Here is a 20,371-nt window from a genome sequence, read left to right on the forward strand (position 1 = left end):
GGTTAGCGTAGTTTTCCTCTTTTAACATTAGCTTATGTAGCTTGACATCACAAAGCACAAAACTCAAAAAGACAAAATAAAATATAAGATAAACGTAAAATAAAATACAGATGAAGCTAAAGTTAGGCTGCATAAAATAAACGGGTAACAATATTTTTCTATGTATGTTTACATTGAGTTAAATAAAATCCTCTGCGCAAATATAGGTATGTTAGAGAGTAAAAGTGCATAAAAAGCCTCGCTACTTTGTTAAAGGTAGTTTTTGAATAGTTTTTCAAAAAAAAGGTCTTTAAAGTTTAGCTTATGTAGCTTGACATCACAAAACACAAAACTCAAAAAGACAAGATAAAATATAAGATAAACGCAAAACAAAATATAGATGAAACTAAAGTTAGGCTGCATATAAAACCAACAACATAATATTCTACTAGCCTAGTTTTCCTCTTTTAAGTTTAGATTATGTAGCTTGACATCACAAAACGCAAAAAGGCAAGACAAAATACAAGGTAAACGTAAAATAAAGTAGAAGTGAAACAAAAGATAGGTTGCATAAATACAAAAACTGCATTGCCAAAAATAGAATTTGTTGTCTAGAAAGACTTTTTAAAGTTTGTTTCTTTCGTCTATTGACTTAGTGAATCGCGATCTGGTTTTTCTTAGGCGCGCTTGTTTCTTAGTTGTTTTTTTTTGTAAAGAAAGTTTATTCAGACGTTTTTTTTACGCAACTCCTTTAACATTATTTTTAACAAAGTATTCTTTTATACGTGTTTACATTGAAATAAAACCCTTTGCGTAAATAGAGATAAATTAGAGAGCAAAAGCCTCACTACTTTGCAGAAGAAGAATTGGATGGCAAGATACAACTTTTTAAATTCGTGTGCTTTCTCTTTTAAGGTACTTTTTGAATATTTTTTCAAAGAAAAGTTAGCGTAGTTTTCCTCTTTTAAGTTTAGCTTACGCAGCTTGACATCACAAAACGCAAAAACCAATAAGGCATGATAAAATACAAGATAAACGTAAAATAAAATAGAAGTGAAACAAAAGTTAGACACCATAAAAAAAAAACAAACAAAAAAAAAAACATAATATACTTCTATGTATGTTTACATTGAACTTAATAAAATCCTTTGTGTAAATATATGAAAAAATAGAGAGTAAGAGTTCATAAAAAAAGCCTCGCTATTTTGCTGAAGAAGAAATGGATGTCTAGATCTTTTAATAAGGAACTTTTTGATTTCTTTTTCCGAAAAATGGTTGGAGCAGTTTTCCTTTTTTAAATTTCACTTATGCAGTTTAACATCACAGAAAATATTAATTTGCTTTTTAACAAACTCTTAAAAACATCAGAAGTAATTCTAAATGCAACTCTATTAAAAGTGTTAACAGAATAACAAAACGACTTTTTTTTTTTTTTAAAGATAAAAAAAGTTTGAACTATCTTTAAATAAGAAATGTGAGAACAGTTTAACAGAACTTCTTGTTTATTATGTATTTAGCGAAACAGATAAATATATTTGCAAAAGCATAGAGAAAACAAACTACACAAAAGGCCCATCTTTATTGCCAAACTGAACAAACTTTTCTAAACTACATAAATGGTCTCACTATATTGCCATATTGAACAAACTTTTCTAAACTACCCTCTTTTTGAATTTTTAGCTTCATGTTTTTAATTTTGTCTTTAATATGGCTTCGGTAGGAGTACTTTTGCAAGACATGAATGAGCTTGTCACTGCTATGATTTGCCAAGATGCCAAGGTAATCTTTGTACGAGCAACTTGAGCTTACATCTGTAAACACGTCTTGCAAGATGTATGCCAACACTAAAGCTGCACATCGAGGAAAACTTCTGGTGTTGAACCATTCGTTGTGGCCAGGGCAAGCATTCAGCTTTTCAACTATTTCATCTAAAATTTTACAAACTCAAGTCATAACACAAAGAGATTAAATCGAATATTCATTTGGTTCTGAAGCATGACAAGATTAATTTTGTTTTTTTATTTGTTTTTTTTGTTGACCTTATTGTTTGCACTGATAGCAATAACTGGTTTTTGAAAGATTACCTAATTGGCATTGGCTAACTTCTGCTTTGTTTTCCTTTGTTCTTGGCTGAGTTGATCCTGAAATAAAATAAAACCATGTTCATTTTTCTAATTCATAAAAAAACCATCAACAGTTTCTAAGTGTTAGAGATAATAACAAGCTGTGCATGATTTCTAACGGTGATGTTTCTAACTTCATCATTAGAAATCGGGTAGACACAACTTTCTAAAAGTGCACTTAGCAATGATGGCTAGTTTTTATTAACAGTTAACCATCTGAAATTGTGCAAGAAGAGGTTTGTGTTTATATATGTTTGTATAAATTAGGTTTTACATTACCGATGTGTTCTTGAGTAAAAGATGGCATTTCCAACTTGATTTTTTTTCTTCTTGGATCTTTTACTTCTAAAACATAATCAGTTTTAGTATCATTCACTTGTGTAAACATTTAAGCAATCACAGAATTAGTCCTGCAACAAATACATACACACTTCTGTGTTGTTTTTTTTGTTTTTTTTTTTGTTTTTTTTATTGTTTTTCTTTTTTTTTTTTTTTTTTACAGCTTTAACAATAACAATAGGGCAAGGAGTTAATTTGGGCATTTTTATTTTTTGAAAGCGTGTTGAGATTTGCATAAAAATCAAAAATCAAAAAGAATTTACCTCTGGATGTACAAGCAAGACTTTGGCTAAATAGACTACCAACAGATTGAACAGCACCAGGTGAGGGCTGTTTTTCAAGAACAGTACCAGCCTGTTGGACTGGAACAGCTGAAAGAAACAAACTGGGTTTGGCCATCGTTTGCTGACGAGCAACAAGATTAGGAGCCAGAGGAACAGAAAAGACCTCTTTTGAAGGATTAAAAACAACTTGCAGAGAAGGAGCAACATGAACAGGTTTGGCAACCACTTGCTTATGAGCAGGTTCAAGAAGAGCAGGTTCAAGAAGAGCAGGTTCAAGAAGAGCAGCTTCAGGAGGAGCATGGAAAACACGTGTGACAGCCATAAGATTATCTTGCTGTGAAGCAACATTAGACACTGTTTCCAGCAGAACAGAAAAGACCTCTTTTGAAGGACTGAAAGCAACTTGTTGAGCAGGAGCAGCAGAAACAGGTTTGGCAACCACTTGCTCACTAAAGTAAACTGGAGAAAGTTGTGCATGGTGTTCAATAAAATCCGGTTCATCAGGAAATAATGTTAATGCAAGAGGAGAACAAGCTGTGCCAACAGGAACAGCTAGAGTCTGATCTACATCCATACAAACAGCTTGTTCATTAGGAACTAGTTGTGCAAGAGCAGAGGATAGTTCAAGAACTGGACCAGCGATTGTTTGTTCAGAAGGAACAGACGAAACAGGAGTTGAGCTAGGTTCACACAAGAAATCTACAACATGTTCGTTGCTGTCCTCTAAAGGAGCATTGTTTTCTACAGCTGGAGAAAATGGAACCACTGTGGTACAACCGAAAGTAGCAGCACATTCTTCAGAGTCAGAACCGGAGTCTGAATCTTCCTCAAAAATGTCCTCAACATCATGAAAACCGTACTCCTCTGCATTAGTTCGGAGCCAGTCCATCACATCCTTCTCCTCCTTTGGTGGTCTCTCAGACTTTTCAACAGTCAAAGACTCTATGACTCCGAAGGACTGTCCGATGCCCAGGGCAAAGCGCAACTCCTCTGCAGCGTTCCACTGGGACACATAAAAGCTATCCATTGTGTGTCTGCTGTGCTTCATGTAGAGTGTAGCAAACCGCTCGCGATCTTCTTTGCTGTTGTTGGCAAAGTAAGTGGCTATCGAACCGCGAATGCAAGTGGGAGTAAGACGCTTCATGGGAATGTTTACTTGGCTTTTTCTGAAGCAGGACGTCAGGCTAGAGGTGATAGCAGAGGAACCCATCTGGTAAACAGGCACTCTAGTTGCACCTAGTGTCACACCTTCGTCTTTGTTGGCTCTCACCGAAGGAAAAAGGGGCCTGTAGCAGTCGCTCAACTCCAAAACAGTCTTGGTGTCTGCAGCCATGTAGTGAGAGTCGTTGACAAGAAGGTCTCTGTATCTCAGCAAATAAATATCGATCAACACTTTCAAGTCGTTCGGCACTAGAATGTTTTTGGCTCCGTACTTGTATGCTGTTTTGTAGCGCTCTTGCACAATGCAATATCCACACTCACTCTTCTCAGCAGCCATGTAGTCTCTAATGTTTAAAAGAGCAATGTTAGATTTTCTTAAACTGTTAATTACAGTGACAGAGAGCAGAAGATGGTTTCGTAGAGACACAGCATTGTCTCTAGTCAGCGGAAGAGACGCCTTTCTAATCGATTCCACTAAGTCTCTTACGTATGCAGACTTGCCATATTCGGTCAGCAAACTGACATTGATGATGTTGATGCTTTTTCTTCTTTTCACAAGGCTCCTCCTCAAAGAACGAAAGGGCCTCAGCACTTTTCGCAACTCATCCACCTTGCAGCGCAAACGTCGGATGGCCTCATGAGAAAGTCCGAAATAGACGTTTCTGGCTTCACTGAAACGAAACAGGAGACAAAGGGAGACGAGGCGGTTGTACAACGTGTGACAAGACATGGCTTTTGTTTGGTCAAGTTCACTCAGCTTGGAATTGAGCTGAATTTTCTTAAAGTGCAAGGAGAAGTATCTATCCTCCAAAACATTGGAATTGGTGAGGGCGTTTGGGTGCAGCGTCAACGTGCTGTCACAACAAGTCAATATTTCCACAACTGCATTTTTGTAGATCTTTGCTTGTGACCAAGTGTTGTTGTTGGCTACCACAAGCCACTTTTCAAAGTCTCTGAAGAGCTCATCTGCTGACTGGTAATAAAAGTGAAAAGCATCTTTGTCCAGCTGAAACAAGAGTCTCTTTTCTTCGGTCAAGACATAGGAGCTGGAAACCAAGTGCTCTAAGGAATCGAAATCAGAGTCAAGGACGGATTCGGTGTTCAGCTCTTTGTTTTCTACAGAGGTGCATTGGTTTGCAGAAGGAGCCTCGGACGAACCAGCAACTGGTGAGGGCAAGCTTAAAAGAGGATCAGAGGAAAGAACCGGAGAAGAAAAAGAGGAGGAAGGCCCAGGAGCAGAGGATGCAGAGCCTGATGCAGACGCTTGTTCAGCTACTGGCTTAATACCAAAGAAGGCAGGTCGAATAAATTGAGGGACATAGAGCTTCTCGTTGTCGTATCGCTTTGCCTCTGCAATCTTTTGTTTGATCATCTTGGAATCGTAGAAATGAGTCTCTTTCAAGTGTATGTCCAGTCGGTCGTAATACTTCCAACATTGCAAACAGGGGTAAGGTTTTGGACAGCCGGACTTGCGTTCGAGACGAGCATGCTGAAACTTCCTGACCATTGCAGAGTAAAAGATGGAAGCTTCATCCAAAGTCCAAGAATGATCTTTTTTAGTCAAGTGTCTTTTAATGCTTGTGGACGAATGTTTGCACAAAGGCATCGGACAGCTAACAGCGTACCTCTTCTTGGTACCATAGAAAGGTACAACCCTGTTTACGGAGCCACACGCTGCAACTAATGCGGCCCTGACTTTGTTTTTGAGCTTTAAGTCTCTCTGTTCTTGTGACTGCTTTCTTTTCTTTTTTTTTGCTTTAGAGTTTGGAGAAGAAGCAACAACAGAGTTGTTTTCTTGTGAAGAAGACATGTTCAGGTGTTTGTTTGCAACGGTTTTTGCTAAAAAAAGGAAACCAGTCAGTGAGAGTTTTTTTCTTCTGCCTGCATCCAATCCTGGAATGTTTACAACTGCAGGGAAGAGCTGTGTTTTTTCGAATCCTCTGCAAAAGAGAAAAAAAGAAAGAAAAGAGAGCAACAAGAAGAAACAAAGTTTCCACTAGCAAATGAAAAAGAATGAGAGCAACTAGCATTACATGCATGGTGGCAGCAGTGATTGCTATTATGAGAAGGAGAATGAGAAAAAAAAAAAGAAAAAGAAAAGAAACAAATAAATAAAGAGATGGAGTTTGAGAGGATCTCGCAACCATATGACTCAAAGAAAGAAACTGTGTTGAAAAAAGGCAAGAGAGGGCAAATAGAACTTGCTAACAAGGACAAATGACAGACATAACTACAACAGTAACAACTCTCATTGCAAGCATAATAACAACAGCATCAGCATCACTGACTCAGAGAGTGTTGACATAACAAAAAAGAAAACAAAAGTACAAGCCAAGTGGGGGAACATTAACAAACACTCATTGCAACTATAACAACAACAACAACAGCAACAGCATCACTGACTCAGAGGGTATTGATAAAAAAAAACAAGCAAAACAAAAACAAACAAAAAAACAAATAAAAAAACAAAACAAGCAAATTGGGTGAACAGTAACAACTCTCATTGCAAGCATAATAACAACAACAGCATCAGCATCAGCATCACTGACTCAGAGAGTGTTGACAAAATAAAATAGACAATAAGCAAGCAAAGTGGGTGAACAGTAACAACTCTCACTGCAAGCATAATAACAACAACAGCATCAGCATCAGCATCACTGACTCAGAGAGTGTTGATAAAATAAAACAGATTATAAACAAACAAAGTGGGTGAACAGTAACAGCTCTCATTGAAAGCATAATAACAACAACAGCATCAGCAACAGCATCACTAACTCAGAGGATATATAAAAAAACAAACAAACAAACAAACAAAACAAAAACAAAAAAAAACAAGCAAAGTGGCTGAACAGTAACAGCTATCATTGCAAGTAAAATAACAACAACAGCATCAGCAACATCATCACTGACTCAGAGAGTGGTGATAAAATAAAACAGATTAAAAAACAAGCAAAGTGGCTAAACAGTAACAACTATAAATACAAGTAAAATGACAAAAGCAGCAACAGCATCACTAACTCGCAGGGTGTTGATAAAAAAAAAAAGCAACAAACAAACAAAGCAAGCAAAGTGGGTGAACATTAACACTCATTGCAACTATAATAACACCAACAGCAACAGCATCAGTGACTCAAAGGGTGTTGATAAACAAAAACAAAGGCACAAACAAAACAAGCAGAGTGGGGGAACATTAACAACACTTATTGCAAGCATAATAACAACAACAGCATCAGCATCTCTGACTCAGAGAGTGTTGATAAAATAAAATAGATTATAAACATGCCAAGTTTGTGAACATTAACAAACACTCATTGCAACTATAACAACGACTACAGCAACAGCATCACTTACTCAGAGAGTGTTGAGAAAAAAAACAACAAAAAAAACAAAAACAAAACAAAACAGAAAACAGAAGTACAAGCCAAGTGGGGGAACATTAACAAACACTCATTGCAACTAAAACAACAACAACAGCAACAGCATCACTTGCTCAGAGGATATTGATAAAAAAAACAAACAAACAAACAAACAAAACAAGCAAAGTGGCTGAACAGTAACAGCTATCATTGCAAGTAAAATAACAACAACAGCATCAGCAACATCATCACTGACTCAGAGAGTGGTGATAAAATAAAACAGATTAAAAAACAAGCAAAGTGGCTGAACAGTAACAACTATAAATACAAGTAAAATGACAAAAGCAGCAACAGCATCACTAACTCGCAGGGTGTTGATAAAAAAAAAAGCAACAAACAAACAAAGCAAGCAAAGTGGGTGAACATTAACACTCATTGCAACTATAATAACACCAACAGCAACAGCATCAGTGACTCAAAGGGTGTTGATAAACAAAAACAAAGGCACAAACAAAACAAGCAGAGTGGGTGAACATTAACAACACTTATTGCAAGCATAATAACAACAACAGCATCAGCATCACTGACTCAGAGAGTGTTGATAAAATAAAATAGATTATAAACATGCCAAGTTTGTGAACATTAACAAACACTCATTGCAACTATAACAACAACAACAGCAACAGCATCACTTGCTCAGAGGATATTGATAAAAAAAACAAACAAACAAACAAACAAAACAAGCAAAGTGGCTGAACAGTAACAGCTATCATTGCAAGTAAAATAACAACAACAGCATCAGCAACATCATCACTGACTCAGAGTGTGGTGATAAAATAAAACAGATTAAAAAACAAGCAAAGTGGCTGAACAGTAACAACTATAAATACAAGTAAAATGACAAAAGCAGCAACAGCATCACTAACTCGCAGGGTGTTGATAAAAAAAAAAGCAACAAACAAATAAAGCAAGCAAAGTGGGTGAACATTAACACTCATTGCAACTATAATAACACCAACAGCAACAGCATCAGTGACTCAAAGGGTGTTGATAAAGAAAAACAAAAGCACAAACAAAACAAGCAAAGTGGGTGAACATTAACAACACTTATTGCAAGCACAATAACAACAACAGCATCAGCATCACTGACTCAGAGAGTGTTGATAAAACAAAATAGATTATAAACAAGCCAAGTTGGTGAACATTAACAAACACTCATTGCAACTGTAATAAGAACAACAGCAACAGCATCACTGACACAAAGGGTGTTGATAAACAAAAACAAAAACACAAGCAAAGTGGGTGAACATTAACAACACTCATTGCAACTATAACAACAACAACAGCAACAGCATCACTGGCTCAAAGGGTGTTGATAAAATAAAGAAACAAAAACAAAACAAGCAAAGTGGGTGAACAGTAACAACTCCCATTGCAAGCATAATAACGACAACAGCAACAGCAACACCATCACTGACTCAGAGAGTGTTGATAAAATAAAATAGATTATAAACAAGCCAAGTGGGGGAACATTAACAAACACTCATTGCAACTGTAACAACAACAACAGCAACAGCATCACTTACTCAGAGAGTGTTTATAAATAAAACAAAAAACAAAAACAAGAAACAAAAATACAAGCCAAGTGGGTGATTACTAACAGCGCTAACAGCAGCAACAACAGTGTCTTTAGAAACAACAAACAAGTACAACAGCAACAACTGCTTTTACAGAGTATAACAATAACAACAACATGGCACTAACAACAACAAAAGGGTTGGAATAAAAACCTGTAGGCAAAAGGAGAGCTGCATTCAGACAAGATCGATTACAAAGAGGCTCTTCTTTAGGACAGAGGAGAAACTGCTTTTGAGGGACAGAGGGACTTTTGTTGTTGTTGTTGTTGTTGTGCAGAAACCAACAAACTTTTATTGAACCGAATATAACCGAATATAACCGAAAGTCTTGTTTGCTTCTGTTTTGTGCCATCAAGAAGGGAAAACAAAACATCACAAAACAAACGAAGCAAACGAAACAAACAAACAAACGAACGAAACAAACAAAAAAACGATTAAATAAATAAACAAACAAACGAAACAAACAAACAAACAAAAACAAATAGGAAAAACAGAAAACGCAGTACCGAAACCTCGCCATTTTTATCCTTCCTCGAGCTTTCTTTGGGCGCCAAAGACCGAGAAAGTTGAGCAAACGTGACGTTGAGGGGGGGGGGGGGGGTACTTAAGGCCAGCAGACCGACCAATGGCAAGCTTAGGAGAGACCCACGTGAATGTTACATTTTCTTTCTATGTACGCTGAATCCGCTCAAAGTCTGGAATTTCCAGCATTCACGTGTCATCACTCCAGCCACCAGATTGGCCCACACTTTGCACACTTTCAAGACTAGAACTTCACTTAATCACAAATTGAGCCAAAAAAAAACTAAGTCTCGCATGGCGACAACTTTTCCAAAAGCAAACAAAGGCAAACAAAGGCAAACGAAGGCAAACGAAGAAAAAACAAAAACAAGTAAACAAAAACAAAACCGAAAAGGGAGAGAGAGAGCAAGTCGACTCATTTCTTTCGACTGCCTTAAACGAGAAGTCTAAAACGTTTAAAAGTTGAAAACTAAGTTTTTTAAATGAACTGCACCGAAAAAACTTTACGACAGTTTAGCTGGTTAAAAACGCAGAGGAAAATATTTTATAAAATTTAAGCGTTCTAAAGATGTCCATTTTTGTTTTTGTTTTTTTTTTATTTTGGTTTGTTTCTGGTTTGCTTCTTTTTTTTTTTTTAAATTCTAGCGATCGAGCATATTTGAACGGTTTCATCAACCTGTTGGCGCACGTGCTCGAGAGCTAGAACTTTGATTGCTTTTGTTGTTGAGAATTGAGAATGTCCGAGCAGGTTTTTTTATCGATTTCATCGCTTGTGGCGAGGCAAAAATCAAAACGCTTTTTGGACGAAAGAAAGGAGATTAAAAGGAAAAAAGAGAAGAAAAAAAAAAACAAAAAAATAGGTTATGTGTCATAAACATTTATTTTCTCACGCGATGACGTCTAGTTTTGTTAGAGTAATTAAAATATGGTATCAAGTTTGTAATTTCTATCTTATTTTTAGTTACGGATAATTGCCAATTATGTCACGTTTAGTATACACAACGCTGTTTTCTTAATAGCAATATGATACAAACAAGTTATAAAAAAAAAAAGCGTTCGCTCGATCTTCCTTAGTCAGTTGAACAAAAAGAAATTTTCACAACATATGATTGATTTGGTTGTCCTAGCAAGCTGTTTTAGCAAACGACTAGAGGTTGCAACTGTTGTTCATTGAAAACGAAAAATCTAGCGTCAGCAAGAAATTTTTGAATACATAATGTACACAAAAGTGGCACTAACAAATGAAAATGTAAAAAAAAATGTTTACCTTGATGCCAGACTCGCAGAGATGTTGTCGCTCGTTGCTATCGACTGCGAACAGCTTTGTTGTTTTTCGAAGTGCCTCTTCACTCTACTTATAGCCGAAGTTTTGGCTTCGAAAAAAAATACGAACGTCGTTAAGCTCAACGAGCTGCTTTAATTGTTGTTCGTGCGAAAACGAAATGCTTAAACGGATAAAAGTGTTGGCGTAATTACACTTTTCGACCGCGATGCAGTTTGTCAACAACTCTAGCGTACTTTTTTGGCTCGTGGAGCAAAAAAGCCTCATGATAATAGCAAAGGCTTAAAATGTCTTAACATGTCAGCAAAGGCTTAATATTTAATAAACTGTGGGTTAAGTTTTTGCGGTGCAGCTCATTAACAACTTAATTTGCAACTTGCTGGCACAAGCAAACGTTTATGACTTCTCGTTTAAGACAGTTGAGCGAAATCAGTCGACTCACTCATTCTCCCTTTTCTGTTTTGTTTTTGTTTTGTTTTTTTGTTTTTGTTTTTGTTTGTTTTTTTTTTCTTTGTTTGTCTTTTGTTTAAAATGTAAAAAACTCGAAAGGAAAGTTGTTGCTTTGTTTGCTTATTGAAAGTTTTCGCCAGTTGCAAGACTTAGTTTTGTTTTTGTTTACTTATTAAAATATCGAGGAAAATATTTGAGGACATCGCATTCTAAAGGTGCCTTTTTAATAAAACATCTAACGATTTAGCTTTTAACGTTATGCTCAAAAGAATGCCCGTTTCGGTTTCTTTTTTCTTTTTTTTTTTTTTTTTTTCCTTTGTTTCAATTGGGCAGAGTGCTCATTTGAGCAGCCCGCCCATGATCCAAAATTAGGACTTTTCTACGAGATACTTTTCATGGACTGTTGTAATTTCAGCAGACCAACACAGTGACTAGTTGGTAGTGTGTGTTAGTTCCGCTTTCATTCACGGTTGAGCGGACCTGTTCGATTACTCGAACATTGGTCACGTCTGGAACGTGAGAATGCTAGAGTGCGTTTTACTAACAATTTTATCGCTTGTGGCCAGGAAAGCAAAACTTTCCGTTTTTGTCTTTTGCATTCTAAAGGTGCCTTCTTAATAAAACCTCTAACGATTTAGCTTTTAACGTTATGCTTAAAAGAATGCCCGTTTCGATTTCATTTTTTTTTTCTGTTTGTTTTTGTTTTTGTTTTTTTTTTTCAATTCGGCATTTTAAGGGTGCCTTTATAACAAGATCTAACGATATAGCGTTTAATGTTGTGCTCAAAAAAAAAAAAAGTGCCTTTTATATCTCTCAATGGTCTCCAACGATAAAACTGCCGACCAATCGCAACGATTAAACAGCCGACCAATGGCAGCTCAATAGTCTCCAAACATGAAACTGCCGACCAATGGCAGCTCAGTGGTTTGAGAAGTGAGATCATTCGATTTCGTTTTATTATCTCCAGTTTGAACTAGTGCTTGGCTTTTATAAAAATTGTCAAATTTTGCCAAGCAAATCTTATACGAAACGCTACTTTGATGTCAAACCTTCGTTACTCCCTATTCCCTTCTAGCGGAGGGCCGGCTAAAAGCTAGAAAAAAAGAGAGAAGGAAACTTTTTTCTTTTTTTCTTTATCTTTTTTTTTTTTTTTTTTTAAGAGGGGTAGGGGTGGGGGGGGGGGGGGGGAAGGAGTAAGAGAATTACGGGGTTAGGATTGGAGGGGGATGAGGTTACGGTTTGGAAGCCTGGGGACAATGAAAAATTGCGTTCGTATAGTGTCCACGAGGGGCGTCCTTCGGTTGTAACGTGCCGCTAGGTGCACGCGTCTAGTAGTTTCGTTGCATCGACCTAGAGGAGTTCTCCGAAAGGTCTTGCGCTTTGGGCTCGGGCAAACGGCCTGCATCCATTGTAAACACGGTCTCTGCCGTTAGAAAATCGTTAACCAGGCTTTTGTGAGCTTTAACAACCATCCCTTTGAGTTTAAAACGAACGTTTCCCCAAAAGCCATTCGAGATGGAGGTACTCACGGAGGTTTGTTACGGTAACAACCCTGTGGTTTGCCATCTTCTTTCTTTCCGCAGCGTCGCAAACGGATCGGCCGGTCTCTTAGGTGACGAAAAAACGTCTGATCTCTCGACTGGAATGCTTAACGTACTAAGATTAGAAGAGTTAGTACTAAGAGTCGCATCTGGCCGCCGTAATTTTCTTCGATGATGTACTTGAAAATTTCGTGACGTCGTTTTCAAAGCTCTAGGGTCGATTTTAACCTTCGACCTTAAAGTCGATTTTAGCCTTCGGTGTGGCTCTGTACAACTTTTGCGGTGAAAAAGCTTGCGCGGAGTCTACAGTTGTATTTAGCCGACAGACGCTGGCAACGCAGAAACAGAATGACTCTTGGGCGGCGCAAACCGAGCGTTCAGCAAATTTCTAGCATTTTACGTCAAAGCGGACAATCTGCACGACAAATAAAGCTAACTTTCTCGTTGCAACAGTTAGTCACTGGACGTTGGACGAGTGTGTACAGCTGTTTTGCGTCGAAAGCCGACCGGTGGTCGGATGCGACTCTTCTTTTCATTCGAAAATCAGAACCTGGCCATCAGTCGTGTATCACCATCGAATGCTTAATGTAGTGATTTCTCGAAACGACAAAAGCTTGTAAAACAAACAGCTTCGCTGTACTGTTGCCTAGTATGTTAACGGATGGCCAGGAACAACCTTGGTCTGTAAAGAATGAGTTCGTTTTTCCATTCGAGGCACTAATTACTGCAGTTTTAAAAGTCACCTAAAGTATAAGCTCATCTCTCCATTCAAGAAAAACAAGCATCAGAGTTTCGGAAAGTTTGCATGCACGACACCACCATCGATGATACTTAAACAAACAGAAAATGAATTGCAAAACAGAACCACTGAATTGCAAAACATAACAACGGACAGCTTGTAAAAAGCATGGTGATGAGCTTCTTCAATCCAATCAAGGAACCAAGCATCACAGTTTCGGCAATGGTGCATGTGCAAATCAGCAAACTGTGATACTTAATCAAACAACTTCACTGTTTTGCTTAGTTTAAGAACGGATGGCTAAGAACAACCTCGTTAGTGAGTATGAAGTCATCTCTTCATTCAAGGAATTAATAATCAGAGTTTTAGAAGTCTCTTACGTGCGATACTACTATCAACGGTACTTAATCAAACAGCCTCTCAGAATGGCCTAGTTTGAGAACGGAAGGCTAGGAACAACCTTAGTAGTGGGTCATCAGTTCAACTTTTCATTCAAGGAATTAAGCATCTAAAATCTGAAAAATAAAAAGAAGAGCTCTTTGTTAGAAGTTCTTATTTTTATTTTTCCTCAACTTCTATTTCTTTTCTTTTTTTCTTTTTTTTTTTTAATGATAGTTTTTCTTTTTTTTTTATCTATTTTGTTCGTTTAAATTAATACAACAGGCGTTTTAGGTCGTTTCTGTAACATTATTTAACACTTTAAATTGTAATAAATATTTGAACTGAAGAAAATCCTTTTCGTAACGTTAAAATGTCATAAGAACATTTCATCTTTACCAAATACGCTTGTAAAAATAGTTTCACTTTTAAAGTTTGTTGTATATGTCTTTTAATTTAGTGAATCGCAATTTGGATTCTCTTAGGCGCACATCTACTTTAGTTGCTTTTTCTTAAAGAAAGGTCACCAGAGTTATCTTACACAGCTCCTGCAGCATAATCTTTAACAAAATACTCTTTTGAAAAGTTTTACATTGAAATAAACAAAAGCCATTTGCGTAAATAGAGATAAATTAGAGAATAAAAAGTGCATAAACGCCTCGCTACTTTGATGAAGAAGAAACGGATGACTAGATGCAACTTTTTAATTTCGCGTGCTATCTCTTTCGATTAAGGTACTTTTTGAATATTTTTTCAAAGAAATGTTAGCGTAGTTTTCCTTTTTTAAATTTAAATCATGTTTAAAGGTAGTTTTTGAATGTTTTTTCAAAGAAATGTTAGCGTAGTTTTCATCTATTAAATCTAAATCATGTTTAAAGGTAGTTTTCGAATATTTTTTCAAAGAAAAGTTAGCGTAGGTTTCCTCTTTTAGATCTAGCTTATGTTTAAGGTAGTTTTTGAGTATTTTTTCAAAGAAAAGTTAGCGTAGTTTTCCTCTTTTAGATCTAGCTTATGTTTAAGGTAGTTTTTGAGTATTTTTTCAAAGAAAAGTTAGCATAGTTTTCCTCTTTTGGATATAGCTTATGTTTAAGGTAGTTTTTAAATATTTTTTTAAAGAAAAGTTAGCGTAGTTTTCCTCCTTTAGATCTAGCTTTATAATTCAGGTAGTTTTTGAATATTTTTTCAAATAAAAATTAGCAAAGTTTAGCTTATTTAGCATGACATCACAAAATACTAAACTCAAAAAGGCAAGATAAAGTATAAGATAAACGTAAAATAAGATATAGATGAAACAAATGTTAGGCTGCATAAAATCTAAAACTGCATTGCCTATCATAAACACAAACGTCTAGTAAGAGCTTTTAAAGTTCGTTCTTTTCGTCTTTTAATTTGGTGAATCGCGATTTGAATTTTCTAAAGCGCACATGCCTCTCAGTTGCTTTTTTCTTAAGGAAAGGTCACCAGAGTTTTTTTACGCAGCTCCTGCAGCATAATCTTTAACAAAATACTCTTTTGTATATCATTACACAGAAATAAACAAAAACCATTTGCGTAAACAGAGATAAATTAGAACTCAAAAGTGCATAAAAAGCCTCGCTACTTTGCTATAGAAGAAGTGGATGACTAGATACAACTTTGTAAATTCGTGTACTACCTCGATGGATTAAGGTATTTTTCGAAAGTTTTTTTAAAGCAAAAATAGCGCAGTCTTCCTCTTTTAAATCTACCTTATGTCTAAGGCAGTTTTTGAATAGATTTTCAAAGAAAGGTTAGCGTAGTTTTCCACTTTTAAGTTTAGCTTATGTAGCTTGACAAAACAACACACAAAAAGACAAGATAAAATATCAGATAAACGTAAAATAAAATATAAATGAAACTAAAGTTAGGCTGCATAAAAAACAAACAACTTAATAATCTACTAGACATGTTTAAGTTGAATTAAGTAAAGTCCTTTGCGCAAATTTGGGTAAATAAGAGATTAAAAGTCCATAAAAAGCCTCGATACTTTGCTGAAGAAGAAGATGACTATATGCAACTTTTTAAAATCGTGAGCTATCTATATCGATTTAGGTCCTTTTTGAGTACTTTTTCAATGAGAAGTTAGCGCAGTTTTCCTCTTTTAAGATTGGATCATGAAGCTTGACATAACAAAACACAAAACTAACAAAGGCAAGACAAAATATAAGGTAAACGCAATATAAAATATAGATGAAATTAAAGTTAGGCTGCATAAAATAAACGGGTAACAATACTCTTCTATGTATATTTACATTGAGTTAAATAAAATCCTTTGCGCAAATATAGGTATGTTAGAGAGTAAAAGTGCATAAAAAGCCTCGCTACATTGCTGTAGAAGAAGTGGATGACTAGATACAAACTTTTAAATTTGTGTGCTGTCTCTATCGAATAAGGTAGTTTTCGAAAGTTTTTTCAAAGCAAAAATAGCGCAGTGTTCCTCTTTTAAATTTAGATTATCTCAAAGGTAGATTTTGAATAGTTTTTCAAAGAAAGGTTAGCGTAGCTTTCCTCTTTTAAGTTTAGCTTATGTAGCTTGACATCACAAAACACAAAGCTCAAAAAGACAAAATAAAATATAAGATAAACGTGAAATAAAATACAGATGAAGCTAAAGTTAGACTGCATAAAAAACCAACAACATAATAATCTACTAGGTATGTTTACATTAAATTAAATAAAATCCTATGCGCAAATATAGGTATGTTAGAGAGAAAAAGCCTCGCTACTTTGTTAAAGGTAGTTTTTGAATAGTTTTTCAAAGAAAGGTTAGCGTAGTTTTCCTCTTTAAAGTTTAGTTTATGTAGCTTGATATCACAAAACACAAAACTCAAAAAAGAAAAGTAAGATAAAAGTTAATCGTAAAATAAAATATAGGTGAAATAATTGTTAGGCTGCATAAAAGAAAAAAAAAATCATAGCATAATAATCTTCTATATATGCTTGGATTGAATTAAATGAATTCCTTTGCGTAAATATAAGCAAACTAGTGAGAAAAAGTGCATAAAAAGCATCGCTACTTTGCTGCAGAAGAAGTGGATGACTATATGCAACTTTTTAAAATTGTGTGCTATCTCTATCGATTAAGGTGGTTTTCGAAAGTTTTTTCAAAGCAAAAATAGCGTAGTTTTCCTCTTTTAAATCTAGCTTTTGTCTAGGGTAGTTTATGAATAGATTTTCAAAGAAAGGTTAGCGTAGCATTCCTCTTTTAAGTTTAGCTTAAAATTCTTGGCATCACAAAACACAAAACTCAAAAAGATAAGATAAAATATAAGATAAACCTAAAACATAATATAAATGAAACTAAAGATAAGCTGCATAAAAAACTAACAACATAATAATCTACTAGGCATGTTTAAATTGAATTATATAAAATCCTTTGCGCAAATATAGGTATGTTAGTAAAAAAGCATTAAAAGCCTCGCAACTTTGTTAAAGGTAGATTTTGAATAGTTTTTCAAAGAAAGGTTAGCGTAGTTTTCCTCTTTTATGTTTAGATTATGTAGCTTGACATCACAAAACACAAAGCTCAAAAAGACAAAATAAAATATAAGATAAACGTAAAATATAGATGAAACAAAGTTTACACTGCATAATAAACAAACAACATAATTATCTACTAGGCATGTTTAAGTTGAACTAAATAAATTCCTTTGCGCAAATATGGGAAAGTTAGACAGTAAAAATCCATAAAAAGCCTCGATACTTTGCTGAAGAAGATGACTATATGCAACTTTTTAAAATCGTGAGCTATCTATATCGATTTAGGTCCTTTTTGAGTACTTTTTCAATGGAAAGTTAGCGCAGTTTTCCTCTTTTAAGATTAGATTATGAAGCTTGACATAATAAAACACAAAACTAACAAAGGCAAGATAAAATATAAGGTAGTTTTCGAATGTTTTTTCAAAGCAAAATTAGCGTAGTGTTCCTCTTTTAAATCTAGATTATCTCAAAGGTAGATTTTGAATAGTTTTTCAAAGAAAAGTTAGCGTAGCTTTCCTCTTTTAACATTAGCTTATGTAGCTTGACATCACAGAACACAAAAACATAAAATAAAATATAAGACAAATAGATGTAGCTAAAGTTAGGCTGCATAAAAAACCAACAACATAAAATATCTACTAGGCATGTTTAAATTGAATTAAATAAAACCCTTTGCGCAAAAATAGAGAGTAAAATGCATAATGTTAGAGAGTAAAAGTGCATAGAAAGCCTCGCTACTTTGCTGTAGAAGAAGTGGATGACTAGATACACTTTTTTAAACTTGTGTGCTATCTCTATCGAATAAGGTAGTTTTCGAGAGTTTTTTCAAAGCAAAATTAGCGTAGTGTTCCTCTTTTAAATCTAGATTATCTCAAAAATAGATTTCGAATAGTTTTTCAAAGAAAGGTTAGCGTAGCTTTCCTCTTTTAACATTAGCTTATGTAGCTTGACATCACAGAACACAAAAAGATAAAATAAAATATAAGACAAACGTAAAATGAAAAATAGATGTAGCTTAAGTTAGACTGCATAAAAAACCAACAACATAATAATCTAACAGGTATGTTTAAGTTGAATTAAATAAAACCCTCTGCGCAAATATAGGTATGCTAGAGAGTAAAAAGGCATAAAAAGCCTCGCTACTTTGTTAAAGGTAGTTTTTGAATAGTTTTTCAAAGACAGGTTAGCGTAAATTTCCTCTTTAAAGTTTAGCTTATGTAGCTTGACATCACAAAATATAAAACTCAAAAAGACAAGATAAAATATAAGATAAACGCAAAATAAAATATAGATGAAACTAAAGTTAGGCTGCATAAAAAACCAACAACATAATAATCTACTAGGCATGTTTAAATTGAAATAAATAAAATCGTTTGCGCAAAAATAGCTATGTTAGAGAGTAAAAGTGCATAGAAAGCCTCGCTACTTTGGTGTAAAAGAAGTGGATCACTAGATACAACATTTTAAAATCGTGTGCTATCTCTATCGATTAAGGTGGTTTTCGAAAGTTTTTTCAAAGCAAAAATAGCGTAGTCTTCCTCTTTTAAATCTAGATTATGTCTAAGGTAGTTTTTGAACAGTTTTTCAAAGAAAGGTTAGCGTAGCTTTCCTCTTTTAACATTAGCTTATGTAGCTTGACATCACAAAACACAAAACTCAAAAAGACAAAATAAAATATAAGATAAACGTAAAATAAAATGTAGATGAAGCTAAAGTTAGGCTGCATGAAATAAACGGGTAACAATATTTTTCTATGTATGTTTACATTGAGTTATATAAAATCCTCTGCGCAAATATAGGTATGTTAGAGAGTAAAAGTGCATAAAAAGCCTCGCTACTTTGTTAAAGGTTGTTTTTGAATAGTTTTTCAAAAAAAGGTTAGCGTAGTTTTCCTCTTTTAACATTAGCTTATGTAGCTTGACATCACAAAGCACAAAACTCAAAAAGACAAAATAAAATATAAGATAAACGTAAAATAAAATACAGATGAAGCTAAAGTTAGGCTGCATAAAATAAACGGGTAACAATATTTTTCTATGTATGTTTACATTGAGTTAAATAAAATCCTCTGCGCAAATATAGGTATGTTAGAGAGTAAAAGTGCATAAAAAGCCTCGCTACTTTGTTAAAGGTAGTTTTTGAATAGTTTTTCAAAAAAAAGGTCTTTAAAGTTTAGCTTATGTAGCTTGACATCACAAAACACAAAACTCAAAAAGACAAGATAAAATATAAGATAAACGCAAAACAAAATATAGATGAAACTAAAGTTAGGCTGCATATAAAACCAACAACATAATATTCTACTAGCCTAGTTTTCCTCTTTTAAGTTTAGATTATGTAGCTTGACATCACAAAACGCAAAAAGGCAAGACAAAATACAAGGTAAACGTAAAATAAAGTAGAAGTGAAACAAAAGATAGGTTGCATAAATACAAAAACTGCATTGCCAAAAATAGAATTTGTTGTCTAGAAAGACTTTTTAAAGTTTGTTTCTTTCGTCTATTGACTTAGTGAATCGCGATCTGGTTTTTCTTAGGCGCGCTTGTTTCTTAGTTGTTTTTTTTTGTAAAGAAAGTTTATTCAGACGTTTTTTTTACGCAACTCCTTTAACATTATTTTTAACAAAGTATTCTTTTATACGTGTTTACATTGAAATAAAACCCTTTGCGTAAATAGAGATAAATTAGAGAGCAAAAGCCTCACTACTTTGCAGAAGAAGAATTGGATGGCAAGATACAACTTTTTAAATTCGTGTGCTTTCTCTTTTAAGGTACTTTTTGAATATTTTTTCAAAGAAAAGTTAGCGTAGTTTTCCTCTTTTAAGTTTAGCTTACGCAGCTTGACATCACAAAACGCAAAAACCAATAAGGCATGATAAAATACAAGATAAACGTAAAATAAAATAGAAGTGAAACAAAAGTTAGACACCATAAAAAAAAAACAAACAAAAAAAAAAACATAATATACTTCTATGTATGTTTACATTGAACTTAATAAAATCCTTTGTGTAAATATATGAAAAAATAGAGAGTAAGAGTTCATAAAAAAAGCCTCGCTATTTTGCTGAAGAAGAAATGGATGT

General features: G+C 34.7%; 1 protein-coding gene across 2 annotated transcripts; it reads right to left on the reverse strand.

Annotated features, from left to right (window-relative positions):
• Positions 1–1,538: 1,538 nt before the first annotated feature.
• Positions 1,539–9,438, reverse strand: LOC149892622 (uncharacterized). 2 transcript variants are annotated; one of them, XM_090080003.1, is made up of 5 exons: positions 9,386–9,438; positions 2,705–5,725; positions 2,382–2,447; positions 2,064–2,120; positions 1,539–1,907 (listed from the first exon to the last, which is right to left on the reverse strand). In XM_090080003.1, the coding sequence occupies exons 2-5, from the start codon at positions 5,694–5,696 to the stop codon at positions 1,588–1,590; spliced, it is 3,435 nt and encodes a 1,144-aa protein (XP_089936129.1). In that variant the 5' UTR covers positions 5,697–5,725; positions 9,386–9,438; the 3' UTR covers positions 1,539–1,587. The 2 variants fall into 2 exon arrangements, with proteins under 2 accessions (XP_089936129.1, XP_089936128.1); XM_090080002.1 differs by lacking the exon at positions 9,386–9,438 and having other exon boundaries at positions 2,705–8,062.
• Positions 9,439–20,371: the final 10,933 nt, after the last annotated feature.

This window comes from Hydra viridissima, unplaced genomic scaffold, assembly GCF_058129835.1.
Source record: "Hydra viridissima isolate aposymbiotic clone 2 unplaced genomic scaffold, HvirCarnegie_v1 scaffold_2, whole genome shotgun sequence".
NCBI lineage: Eukaryota > Metazoa > Cnidaria > Hydrozoa > Anthoathecata > Hydridae > Hydra > Hydra viridissima.